This window comes from Microtus oregoni, unplaced genomic scaffold (assembly GCF_018167655.1).
Source record: "Microtus oregoni isolate MIOR12 unplaced genomic scaffold, Mior012 000003F_ref0000135, whole genome shotgun sequence".
NCBI classification, from domain to species: Eukaryota; Metazoa; Chordata; class Mammalia; order Rodentia; family Cricetidae; genus Microtus; species Microtus oregoni.
In genome coordinates this window covers 63,058,448-63,071,332 of record NW_024543062.1, presented here as the reverse complement: position 1 = coordinate 63,071,332, position 12,885 = coordinate 63,058,448, and the positions used below count along the sequence as shown (strand labels likewise).

General features: G+C 54.1%; 1 protein-coding gene across 1 annotated transcript in view; it reads right to left on the bottom strand.

The window, feature by feature from the left end:
- Positions 1-309: 309 nt before the first annotated feature.
- Positions 310-12,885, bottom strand: part of Lrrn2 (leucine rich repeat neuronal 2) — a 59,608-nt gene continuing 47,032 nt past the window's right edge. Inside the window, exon 2 of the mRNA XM_041649031.1 lies at positions 310-3,685. Coding sequence (XP_041504965.1) covers positions 1,327-3,519 — 2,193 coding nt within the window. The 5' untranslated portion in view covers positions 3,520-3,685 and the 3' untranslated portion in view covers positions 310-1,326. The remainder of the gene's footprint in view (positions 3,686-12,885) is intronic.

The window sequence follows — 12,885 nt, the reverse complement described above, 5'->3', positions numbered from 1 at the left end:
CACCTGTGGCTTGGCCCCTCAGCAGCTCCTTTAGTCCTCTGCTCTGACGGCTTTCCAGCAGATGCTCCTCTTCACTCCCAGTCGCCAGACGTTAATCAGTTAAGAACAAGAGAACCAAAGCAAACCAGGCTCATTGTGAACCACAGTGGAGTGGAGCAGAGATAGAAACAGCAATGTCCTCCTCACCCACCACCTCCCTTCCTCGGACCTTTGATCACCCATGCTCGCTCCTGCCTGCCTGAGAGCCAAAGTTCTTGCTGTCTTCATGATCTGAGATTCTCTGCATGGTCCTCCTACCTCTTGGGTTTGTTTAATTAGAATCAGGCTGGGGATGTGTGTCCCAGGCCATGTTAGCTGCTCAGCAGAGGAGAAAGGAGGATCCGGTCTGGGGATGGAAATTCCCATTCTCTCCCTGTGCCTGTGTTCATCTCCGTCTTCCTCTCCCACTCTGCCTTTCCTTGCCTGTGTCACGCCCTTTCTAGCTGGCGACACCTCCTCAATTCCACTCTCTTCCCCCAGTGCCTCTGCTCCTTGCTATGGGGACACTTTGTGTTTGGAGCAGACATAGAGGCCAGCATCCAAAATGTCTTCTCCGGGCTCTTACCCTACGCCTGCCGCTGAAGAGATCCAAGAGGTTATTTTCTGACGCCCAACGTGCAAAGGATTTGTCCTCTCCCCGTGGCTGTTGTTATTGTTTATTTTTATTTTTTACAAAACGGGAGAAAAGAGTGAATTGGGTTGGGGACAGGTGACACATTTCTCCACAAAGGTACAAAACTGCCTGTAGAAAGTCAACTTCAGAGCCCAGGCTATGAGACGAGGCATCCCTGGATACCCCTCTCCCCAAATATCCTTCAGATCCAGCTGGGGGACACTCCCACTTTGGGGCAGGCTCCCAAGACAGAAAGGAGAGGCCTCTTTCAGCCCTTGCCCAGGAGGGGGATGAGCAAGCAACCGAGACTGTACAAAGAAAGGTAGGGAGGGGGCAATCCTGTGGGCCAGGGGCCTAGGGACACAGGCAGGGGACAGCCAAGCTGAGGTTCAGATGCCTCTGGGGAGGTAGGAGGCTCTAGGCAGAGTCCTTCCTGTTCCTTGGAGACACTCCTCAGAATAGTAGCTGAGGACCCCCAGAAGGCAACAGCCACCATTTCGGAAGCTGCAAGAGCACCCCCAGGAGCCACAGAGCCCCATCTTTCTTGGTCAAGCTGCCAGGCCTCGAGCATGTGGATTGACTCCACTTTCCTGGCAGGTGTCTGGCCCAGATTACTTTTCTTTTACTGTAGAGTTGGCCTAGTTATTTCTCTACTGTTGAGACCTGGCGGAGCTTCAGGAATGTTGAGACAAAGGTGGTGACACTGTCTCTCCATCTGAGCATCTGGGTAGGTTCCTCCCTGGATTCCAGGGCAGGACCAGGGGTGCAGACACTACTCGGAAAGAGGGGGTGCTCCAGCCCCAGAAAGCCCAGGCTGGAAGCAGAGACTTCTTCTCACCCACCCCCTGTTTGGGCTGGCCTCTGCCAAGGTGGGCTGCAAGCCCAGCTGCCAGCAGAAGGACGGCAAGAGCCAGGATGGCTATGAGCCCAGGCTGGTCCCCCAGGGCTCTATGGCAAGGAGAGGCCTCTTTAGTCCTGGCCCAAACACAAGCCAACTGGGTGTGGGCATCAGCGAAGGCCACTTGCAGGCAGGCCCAGTACTCTGTGGCCGGCAGGAGGCGGGTAATGTTGTAGTGGTGGGTGCCCTGGGGCAGCCGAGCCAAAGCAGTGGCTTCATGGTCCCGGAGGGAGGAGGCGCTAGACCAGGTGAGGTTGGTGGAGACTATGTTGGGTGGGGGTACCCAAGACAGCAGGACATGATATGGGTGTGTCTCCTGCACACGGAGCTCCAGTCCTGGTCCCTTGTCCCTGCCTTGCTGGAAGGGAGTATGGCCAACCACAACACTGACTGTCTTAGTGTCAGTCCCAACCAGGTTCTGGGCCACACAGGTATATAGCCCCGCCTCTTCTGCTGTCACCCTTCTCAACTCTAGGGTCCCCTCGGGGAACACCCGGTACCTCCTGCCTGCATGAGCAGGTGTCAGCCGCACTCCAGCTGGAGAGACCCAGTAGATCTCAGGCTCTGGTTCAGCCAGTGCCCGACAGTGAAGTACCATGCTCTCTCCGCTGGCCACCTGCAGCCTGGAAGGGAAGCTGCGGGGAGAGATGAGGGGCAGGCAGTGGTCTGTCATCTCCCGGAATGGTACCTCCCGGACTGGGAGGCGCTGCAGGTCCGGAGGCTCAGCACACAGGGTGGACTGTGGTTCGATGAAACGGACGTGGGTGCCCGAGGCGTTGGCCCAGCGGATAACACAGTCGCAGCGGATGGGGTTGCCGTGGAGCCCCACCTCCTGCAGGTTGGGCAGAGATTCTACTGTCTGCTGGTGCAAGGCACTGAGAGCGTTGTTGTTGAGCATGAGGGTCTCCATCTGGGGCAGGTGGTGGAAGGCGCGCGGATGGATGAAGGAAAGCCGCGGGTTATTGGTGATGTCCAACTTGGTCAGCTCAGGGAGATTTACCAGGGCGAACTTGTCAATGGAGACCAGCTCCTCCATGTTGTTCAGTCCCAATTCCTTGAGGTGCAGCATGTTGGCGAAGTCTCCCGGCCCTACCCGCTGCAGTGGGTTTTTGTTCAGGTCTAGGAACTTGAGCCCAGGCACCTGCTCCAGTGCCCGCTTGGGTACCTGGGCCAACTGATTGTCGTAGAAAGAGAGGCTCTCCAGACTTTGCAGTCCTTCTAGGGCATAGTCTGAGATCTCCCGCAAGCTCATGCCTGCCAGCACCAGGCTGCGCAGGTTGGCCAGGGGTCGGAAGTTCATGTCCAAGATGGCGTCCACCTTGTTGCCACCAATCATGAGGATTTCCAAGCTGGGCAGCACATCGAACCAGCGGCTGTCGATGGTCCTAAGCAGGTTGGAGTTGAGATGCAGTCGCAGCAGGTTGCTGAGACCTTCAAAGGCCCTGGGGGCGATGCGGCACAGCTGGTTATGGTTGAGATAGAGTTCCTGCAGGCTGGTCAGCCCAGCGAAGCTGTGGTCCTCCAGCCGGCTTAGCTGGTTCTCTTCTAAATGTAGGCTCAGCAGCTGAGGCAGGGCCTGGAAGTCACAGTCTCGGGCATCTGAGAAGCTGTTCTGGGACAGATCCAGCTCTGTGAGGTTGGTCAAGTAGGCGAGCTCAGTCTGGTCTATCCGGCTGATGCTGTTACTCTGCAGGAGCAGGGTCTGTGTCCCCGCGGGGATCCCTGGAGGCACTGCCATCAGGAAGAGGTCATTGCAGTCCACAGTGGCCGCCTCGCGGTAGGATGACCGGGGCGTGTACCAGGGCCGGATCTGGCAGGCACACTGAGGAGGGCAGGGCACACGCCAGGGTACCACAGGTACCGCGGCAGTGGTACCAGCTGCCCAAGATAGCAAGAGGGCAGCCACGAGGAGCCTCATGGTGGAACTGGAAGGCAGGGGACCCTCCACAGGAAGAGTCCTGCTCTTCATAACTTGCAGACTGAGGGTCAGCAGCCCTGCCAAGGTCTGGGGAACCACCCTCTCAGGGCAGTCATTCTACATGGCGTGGGTGGGCATCACTTCATGCCCTCCTGGGTGTGGGTCCTCATTTTTGTGCACTAGACTTGGACGTCACTCATTTCCTCGCTGGGCAGCCCTGGAAGAAGACAACAGATTTAGGGATGTGCAGAGTTAAGTGGTGGAATCTGCTCCTCCAGCCTCCCCTGGTGGACTCCAGAAACCAAGGGAGTAGCCCAGGAACTGGCCTGGATGGGAACCAGGCTTCCTGGGCCCTGTTTTGCAGCCCTCCAGGTTCATCTACCACCTTCTCTAAGTCTTTGGATAACTCAGAGGCGTGTATGTGTGTGGTATAGTGTGGTGGGCGATGGTGGGGAGTACAGGTTATGTGTATGGTATGGTGTGGTGTGTGTGATAGGTGACAGTGGGGAGTATTGGTTATATGTATGGTATGGTGTGGTGTGGTGGGTGACGGTGGGGAGTATTGGTTATGTGTATGGTATCGGTGTGGTGTGATGTGGTGTGGTAGGTGACGGTGGGCAGTATAGGTTATGTGTATGGTATGGTGTGGTGTGATGTGGTGTAGTGTGTGACGGTGGGGAGTATTGGTTATGTGTATGGTGTGGTGTGGTGTGGTGTGGTATGGTGTGGTGTGGTGGGTGATGGTGGGAGTATTTATTGGTTATGTGTATGGTGTGGTGTGGTGGGTGACGGTGGGGAGTACTGATTATATGTGCATGTTTAGGAGGAAAGAAGAATGTGTGAGCTGAAATTGTCATCACTGGAGCCCGGATAAATGTGGAATAGATTTTTTGACCTTTCTTGCTTTTTCACTGGGTAAGTGAGATATATGATGGTTTCTAGACATTTCTCTGGTGAGGCAGGAGGAAGGAGGTAGTGGAAACAAACCCAGCTCTAAAATATGGGATAGGCTTCCCAGGACTCTGGAGCTGGGCAGTGGATCTTGACCACATTCACGTAGACTGGGGTGCTGGACATCCTTCCTGGTCTCCTGGGTGAACTTCCCATCCTGAAGGCACGGGCCTTCCTCTCTCAAGGGCCTGTTAGAGATTGCCAGGCAGATGTTCGGGGCTGGAGTCCATTTGCCTCAGCCCTCAAGTATGGTCTTCTGTAATCTGGCCTGCTGTTTCTGCCCCTCATACTCTCTCCACAAACCTTTTGGGGTGAACTGACATGCCGCCCCCTTTTGTCTTATTTCTCCCAGGCAACTTCTGCTTGATCTTCATGACTCAAGTCAGAGAGTTTCTCTGGGGCTACAGGATTTCTTGGAGGACAATAAACTCGTAGACAACAGACATTGGAGCACATGTCTCCACTTCCGGGGCCGAGGGGCTGGCATGGTGCCACTGTAGTGTTGTGCTTGCTGCTGTCCCCAGCCCTGCCTACACCACCTGGAAAGCTTCCTCTGGCTATAGTGCTGCCCCTTCATGACCACAGCTGTAACACAGGGCATGGCTGGTGCTCACTGTAGTCCCACATCCTCAGAACCCTCCCCTCAGGAGTTTCCTACACCTGGAACCCAAGGCACTGGTTTCCTCCCTCCTGGGTGTATGCAATCAACTTGGCTTCTCTTTCAGACCCTCAGGGAAAGGACATCAAGCCTTGGCTTAGAACAGAAGATGGATACAAAACTGGGCCAGATCCAAGCTGTCCCTTTCGCCTGGTCTGACTCCTCAGGAGAGGTCTGGTCTGGCAGCCCTTCAGCGGTAGGTATGCAGGATGCGTTTCTAAGACTCTGAGCAGCTTGTTTCTTGTGTAGTGGTCCTAAGAGGCCTGAGTACGTACGCCTCCAGCGTGTATAGGTCCAGAAGAACCCAGAGAACTCTGCTCGAGTCTCCATACTGGGAAACATCCACAGATAGAAAATAAGCCCAAACTAGAGGCTGTGCCGTTTATACATCACTGCTCTGCCTCGGGTCTGGCCCAGCTTGCTTTGGACCCAAGGTTGGGGTGCACTGGCTGTCCTGAGGCAGGCTGGTGCCATTCCTGTCTTCCCGGTGAGCTCTCCTTGCCAGGAAGCTGCAGGAAGCTCAGAGCGGTGTTTACCAGCTTCCAGGCAGTGCCTCTAGCTGGCCACACGGGGCTCTTTGCCTCATCATCCTGCTTCCGGGATGCTGGGAGGGGAGCCGTGGGGGCAGGGCGCCCTTCCCTGAGCCGGAGAGCGGCAGGCCCGTGTACAGCCGACTGCGGCCCACTTCCCTCAGCAGCTATTTCTGAAGGTGGGAAAAGCAACGGTGACTTGAAAGGCTCGGAGGTTTGCGTGGAGGGGAGGTCTGTGTGCACTGTCACGGAGATCGCAGGGTAAACAAACACACGTGTGCACATGCGTGCCTGCCTACAGACATGTGCAATGGAAGCCTGGGGAAACCAGCCGCCCTGGCTAGTAACTGGGGCTCGTGGAGGGGGAGGGGTGCTGTGGTGTCCTTTGTGGGTTGGGAAGCTGCAGGAAACAAGAGGCACCTGCCATGAGATGATGCCTCTACCTCTGCCCTAGGACAGGCTCCTTGACCTCTCTGAGCGTCTGTTGCTTTCTGTTCCCTTTATTTTCTTAAAGAAAGATAGTCATGAGGCTGAGACTGAAATGGCATGTCGCTCACGTAGAGAGTTCTAGAAATGTTAGCTCTTTTTCCAGGGTTGGGAGATGCTTCTGCCACATAAGGACCTTTCTCTTCCCTCCCCTCTTTCTTTCTTTCTTTCTTTCTTTCTTTCTTCCTTTTGCTATGTGGCTGAGGCTGTCCTTGAACTCAGGACCTCCTTCCATCTCCCAAGTACTCGGAGCACAGGAAGGCAACACTGTGCTCAGTGGTCACATGACTTCTGAAGGAACAATAGTCTTCTAGGTAACAGACAAAAGGGTGCAATAAGCTTCCTCTCTACTAAGCTTAGCCCTTGGGTTCCCAATACTGGGGTGGAGAGCTGTGAACTGGCAACATCCAGCAAAGAATGCCAATGAGTGAGCACAGCCCAGGACAGTTCCCAGCTGGAGAGAAAAGTGAGGTTGAGTAGGCAGTAAGGACTCCTCAGAGGGGATCTCAGTATGTCACTTGACCTTTAGATAAGACCTGAGCCCCTGGCTTCCCTCTCCTCCTTGTTCTGAGTGTCAAGCTAGCGTTCAGCTATGCTCAAGGTGCTGGGAAGCCACCAAAACCTAAAGTTCCATGGCAGACAGCTCCCCTGCTGGCTTTATCCAGCTACCTAGGCAGGAGCTGCAGAGTGTGCTATTCATGGGCTAGTAACAGGGCTGGTTTTAAGAGGAAGAGAGAAACGGCAGCTGAATCTGGGACCCTAAAGTGTGGTAAACTCTTAGAGGAGTTCTCCTCTTGAGGCTGGGCACCAAGCCCCTCCTTGGATGGAGCCCAGAGCTGCCCATTCGCTTGCCATCACTATAAAGGCTGTCACAGCCCTGCTCATTCAAGCTGGTTAGCGAGAGTTTCTGCAGAGAAAGCAAATGTCTTTCCTCTCTAAGGTCCAGGTGACCAGGAGTGCACGGGCACAGACACGTCTTCTAGCTGGTCTGCGAGCTCCCCCGGTCCACAGAGAATCAAGTGAAGCTGTGCACTTGGGGGCGAATATGAATAATAAAACCTACAGAATACAGAACATTACGTTTCATATCTCCACCCGCTCCATGCGTGGGCAACGGAGGGATTCTTTACTTAAATTCTGTCAGGGAGACAACCAAGGTTCAGAAAAGTTATAGCAGAGGTTACACAGCTTCTATGTGGTGAGGGAAACCCGATTTTTATTATTATTATTATTATTTTACTATAATCTACCCCACCAGCCCAATCAACAGAGGTCAATGTTTGCTTGAGGGCAGCTGGTGTCAGACTGGCTTGAAACACTTGCCTCAGTTGCAAGGACTTGGGTCCTTAACAAATATATCTTGTCCCCTGATGGCCCACCAGCCCCCTTCCTTGGCTCCTGGCTAGACTGACATCCTTGAGGAGCATTCAGGAAGGACTCTGTTACTGTTTGAGTCTTGATGGGCCTGGAATCACAGGGTCAAACAAAGCTTGGAGCTGCACACGGACCCGACCTTGCCATTTGACTGTGAAGTGGGTGTTGGAGGGTCCTGGAGTCATCCTCCAGGCCCCACGGCTGGTGGCTTCCTCCAAAGGCACACCATTAGCTTGGAAGGGCTCACACTACAAATCCCAAAGGACTCATTTTCAGTTGGATTCGCTCCAGGAATCATCTTTGAACTTGGCAGAAGGCATGGAATCAATCTTCCAGTCCTTCTAAGAAGACCCTTGGCAAATCTCTGAAGGAAGAGTTTTGGGGGACACTGTCATTCCATTTCCCTTCTCTGTCCCAATCTCCTGCGGCACGGAGGGGTGGGGGTGGGGGCGGGGGGGCGGAGTCTACTGAGGTGGAGGGAGTACACCCAAACTCCCTCCCTTCCACCTTCCTACAGTCCCCCCCTTCCTTCTCTAGTTCCTGCCTCCCCCCAGCAGCTTTTCAGCGGGAGGCCAGCAGGCAGGAAGCTACCGGTTGTCTGGTCTTGACGGCTTTAGTACCAGGTCTCTCTGAGCTGTGGAGAACAGATGGGCGGGCATAATTGAGTGCAGCATTGATAAACTCCGGCCTCCTCAGCAGCAGATAAGCCCTGGGCAGGAGCTGCAGAGGAGGGTGGTAGGCCGGCTTCCATCTGTACACGCGGCCTCCAGTTCCTCTGGGAGGTGACTAGGTCCCTCACTCCTGCCTCTCACTTAATCATACACAACCAGAGCTTCTGCACAGGAGCCCCCCATGTTTATCTAGTCTTCCAGAGCCTGAATCCCATAGATAACTTATATGAAGGGGGGCCGTTGGTGCAGAAGGCTTTGCTTTGGAGTTTAAGCCCTGCTCTTCCACTCTGCATGTGACTTTGGGCAAAGCAGTCAGCTTCCTAGGACCCTTATGTGTTGCAGCCGTGGAGACGGCGATGGAATGACTCCGCTCCCTTCACTTCTTCCGTCATCATGGCTTCCTATTGTATTTCTGTGCCTCACCTTTCGTAACACTTTGAGTTGTGAGGTATAAGATTAACTACACAGGCGTGTGTATAAGGAAGACACTAGCCCCAGGCTCCATGAACTCAGGTGAATACCGGCTCAGCCACACTCAGATCTAGATGTGACTATCCCAGAACACATCCTTCATGCCCTTGCAGGTCAGTCCGCAGCCCTACCTGGTAACTGCAGTCCTAACCTCTCACCTCACCAGCCAGTGTCATCTTTAAGTCCTGCTTACCTCTTTCTTCTCCACCGTAAGTTGAGAACAAGGTCAGTGGACCTGGGTGATTCACGGAACAACTCTTATTACTCCCAAGTGGGTCAGAGCCTCTCTGCATCCTTCTCAGGCAAGGTGGGGCTTATTTCTTGTCCTTACACCTAGAAACAGTTCTATGCATCAGGGTCCCAGCTCTGACTAGATTCCTCATGGCCTGGACCTAGGTGTTGAGACAGGAAGAATGCTTGGTGATCTCTCCTACCCCTGTTTCTAGGTCTTCTCCTCACAGAGTCCCAGGGCAGTAGACAAGAGGATACACAGGAGTTGCTGTGCACTCTTAGCTTCCCCCATATCTCTCTACCTGGCAGTCTCAGAACCCCTCACATTCATCTCATCCCAAAGCCAGCAGCCCTCTCACCAGCCTGCTCCTTTGGTCCCATGGTTGTCGATTTCAGCACCCACCAGTGCCTAAGGCTGGAAATCACTATTTTGAATCGCACCTCTCCCCTTGGCAAATACACCTACATTCTGTCTTTATTGCCAGTCTCGACTCTTATTGTGGCTCTTCCATGCTGTCCTATTCACATTAGAGGGGACCTCACATTCCTCGCCCTGCCTCTTTCTCTGCCACACCCAACCTGCCACTGTCTCACCCGCAGGTTCTCACCCTGACTGTCAAGTTCCTTTCAACCATCAAACTCTTATGCAGCCACCAAACCTATCTTCCAAACCACTTCAATTGAAGGGAGATGCATGGCATCTCTGGGGGCTCATGTGCCACAGCTACCAAACCTATCCCCCAAACCACTTCAACTGTAGGGAGATGCGTGGCATCCCCAAGGGTTCTTGTGCCACAGCCACCAAACCTATTTCAAACACTGTGTCAACTATAGGGAGACATGTGGCATCCCTGGGGGCTCATGTACCAGGTTTCCTGTATGCCAGCTACTTTGCCAACAATCCTGTAAATGAAGTGCTTCTTAGATGAGAAACTTAGCTCAGAGAAGTTAGGGGACAAGATTGAGGTCCTACAGCTGGGACATAGAGGGTCAGAAGGGACCCGGTAGATCTCATTCACAGCCATGCTTATTTCTGGGATTCTGGTGCCAGAGCTCAGCTGGTCTGCCGGAGGGGGGGGCCCACAGTGGGGAGGGTGAGAGTCCTTTATTTCAGCCTTGCTTTCTCCTCGTCTCTGGAATTTTAGAGGTTCAGGTTCTGATAAATCTCTTTTCTGGGTGGGGAGGGAAGGGTCTTGTTGCCAGGCAGGAATCTCTACAGTGTCCAGGCAGAGGGTGTGAGAGCTCCAAGCCTGGAAGAGAGCCTGCCTCATTATTTCTTGATTAGAACGGAGGGTGCCAGTAGGTAGCACACAGTCATTTCTGTCTGATCGCACTGCACCAAAACAAGCTGCAGGGGAGCAGGGCCTGCAAGCCCAGGCAGAGAATGGCTCAGGCTGAGCCCATCTCCTGATGCTGCCAGGGTTTCTGCAAAGCTGCAGGAACTGCTCCCTGACCAGGACCTTTCTCCTGAGCTTCTGGGGTGCCCTGCATCCCTCCGTGAGAACCTGCCTGTTCTCCTGCAGACTGAGAATTCTGCAGGGCCAGGTGCCTTGCTCAAGCTCACCGTAGGAACTCAGAAGGTGTCTGGACGAGGGACAGGCAGGGCAGGGTAGGGCAGAGCAGGGCTGGGCAGGGCTGGGCAGGGATGTCTGTCTGTCTTAGAGATCAGAAGCCACAGGGACCAAGGGCCCAGAGAAGAGGCCATTGTGTAGGCTATTCCTTCAGCCTCTTTTCCTGCCCTTAAAGGAGGCCAGCATCATCCCCGAGTCTGTTTTTCCTAGTTCAGGCCTTTCTATGGCTGTTTTGCCTTCCAGATCACTGCTCCTGGGTGAAAGTCACTTTGTTCTCATTCAAGTTTCTATCTGGCCTAACAGGATCTTGCATTCACCTTCACCCTTCTGGAGCTTTCTCTGAACCCCTCCAGACTCCACTAGCCTCTGCTCTGAGGCCAGAATTACTGGCTGTGGAGGGGGCTCCACCGTGGAATCCTGTTGCCTGCTGCGCAAGTGTTCTTGGGCCGCCTCATCTGTTACACCGGGAGAAATGTGCCTCCTGCTGGAGCTGGAGAAAATGGCCTTCCACAAGCGCCTGGGGCTCTGAGACCCCCTTTCCCTTTGCATCAGTGTCCTCACATTTCCTCGGCTGGACTGTACTTCGCCTTCTAGATCACCCATGTTTTAGGAGGTAGGGCCATTTCCTCTGCAGCTGGTACCCTTTCCAAGAGAATTAGCCCTCTTCCAAAGCGCTGAAAGTGCTCCCTGGCACCTTCAATGGGGATCCTTGGCTCCAAGTTTCAGGACAGCTCAAGGACACGAGCCACCAGCAGATCACAGATGCCTGACAAAACATTTGCTCAATGAACAGGTCAGAGGCCGCAGCTGGTGAGCAGTGCCTCTGCGCCCCCCCTCTCCCCCCGTGCTCCCTGCCAAGACCCCGAGGGCTGCTCCTGGGACGGACCTTCCACTGCCCCAGTCACAAGCCAGATGGGCAGTCTAGACCGGCTGCTGCTCAGGTGGAGGTACCAGGCAGATCGGCAGCCTTCCCCGGCTATCTCATGAGCCAGGGCTCCAGGATGAAGGAAGGCAAGGTAGAAAAGAGGGATGCAGATAGTTCTTTCCGGTTCCCGTGCCCTTGCTCAGCCAGGTCCTCAACCTGAAGTTCTGTTCTCCACGGTGCATCTAGGAAAAGCCTCTAATACTGGCGCCTCTGTGGATGAGTACCCCCGTCCCGCTTCCCCCACTCCCTATGAAGCCACAGCCTGCAATCCTGAGGGGCTCTTGTCTCCTCTCTGTGCACGGTTAGGGAGGGTAGAAGGCCCCAAGGCCCCGATGACAGGGAAGCACGGAGAGGAAGGACTCTGCCCTGCGTGTGAGGAGGAGCTTTGGGTCTCCCTGGCACCTGGTGACGCGCAGGGGAAGGTGGGATGGCAGGGCGGACCGCAGAGCGAATGCGGAGCAGGCTAGTTAAACACGGAGAAAGGCTAAACCCTTTCTCACGGAAAAGGAAAATGAAATCAGAATGAAAATTGATGAGGCGGGGAGAAGAGGAGACTAGTTCCATCAGAGGTCTACCAGATGAAGCCCCGAGATAAATCACACTGCGGAAGGTGGCCCCGGGCTCGAGGGCACAAGCCTTCCCCTGTCAGATGTGGCAGGCAGGCTGGGAGATAAATGGCTGCAGATGAGGCTCTCAGTGGGCGTTTTTCTTTCTCTCTTTTCCCCTCACTGCAGAGAGATAGCCTGCGGGTCCTCACCAGTCTTCCAGGTTCACCCTAGCCATCCTTTCGCTCAGTTATTTCTTCTTTAGCTCTCCTGACCCCATAGGCCTCATTGGTGACCTCGTAGCTCAGCTCTTTCTTACTCTCTCCATGATTACCTGGACTGCCCTACAGCCACAGAGAACACAGGGCAGGGCTTGGGGATCAGCGCTAGTCAGGGCTGGGAGCAGGCTTTGGATCATGGCCTCACCCCTGAGGAAGTTCTCAGAAACGCAAATTCTTGAGCTCACTAGCCCTCCAGGATCAGAGGCTGAGGGTGGGGCCTAGAAATCCAAGTTTGAGCTTGGATGACTTCTGCAGTCCAACTCTGAAAACCAAGGAACGATCGTTAGAAATCCCCAAAGCATCTACTCATGATGTTCTCCATGTTACTCTCTTGAGAGGTTAGGTTGTCTTGACATCCTAACAGGATGGAGTCTTCCAGAACCTCCTCACCTCCTCTGTCCCCGGCACAGATAAACTTCCAGGAGCATCGATAAAGGTCTGGTGGAATGCTGGGCCCTCTACCTATGGGAATGGCAAGGGACACAGTGTATGGGAAGCGTGCATGGGAAGCGCAGGTGAGGTTGCTCAACTTGAGAACAAGACAAAGGAAAACTCCGTATGGAATAAAAAGTTGTTACAGGACAGTGGGCTCAACTGTGGGAACAGGCATAGTCCCACCACAGGTAGGAAGTTAGGCAAGTATTCAGAGGAAATACGCTAAAAATTTTTGTGCAGGCTAGTTTTATATAAACTTGACACAAGTTATAGTCATTTAGGAAGAGG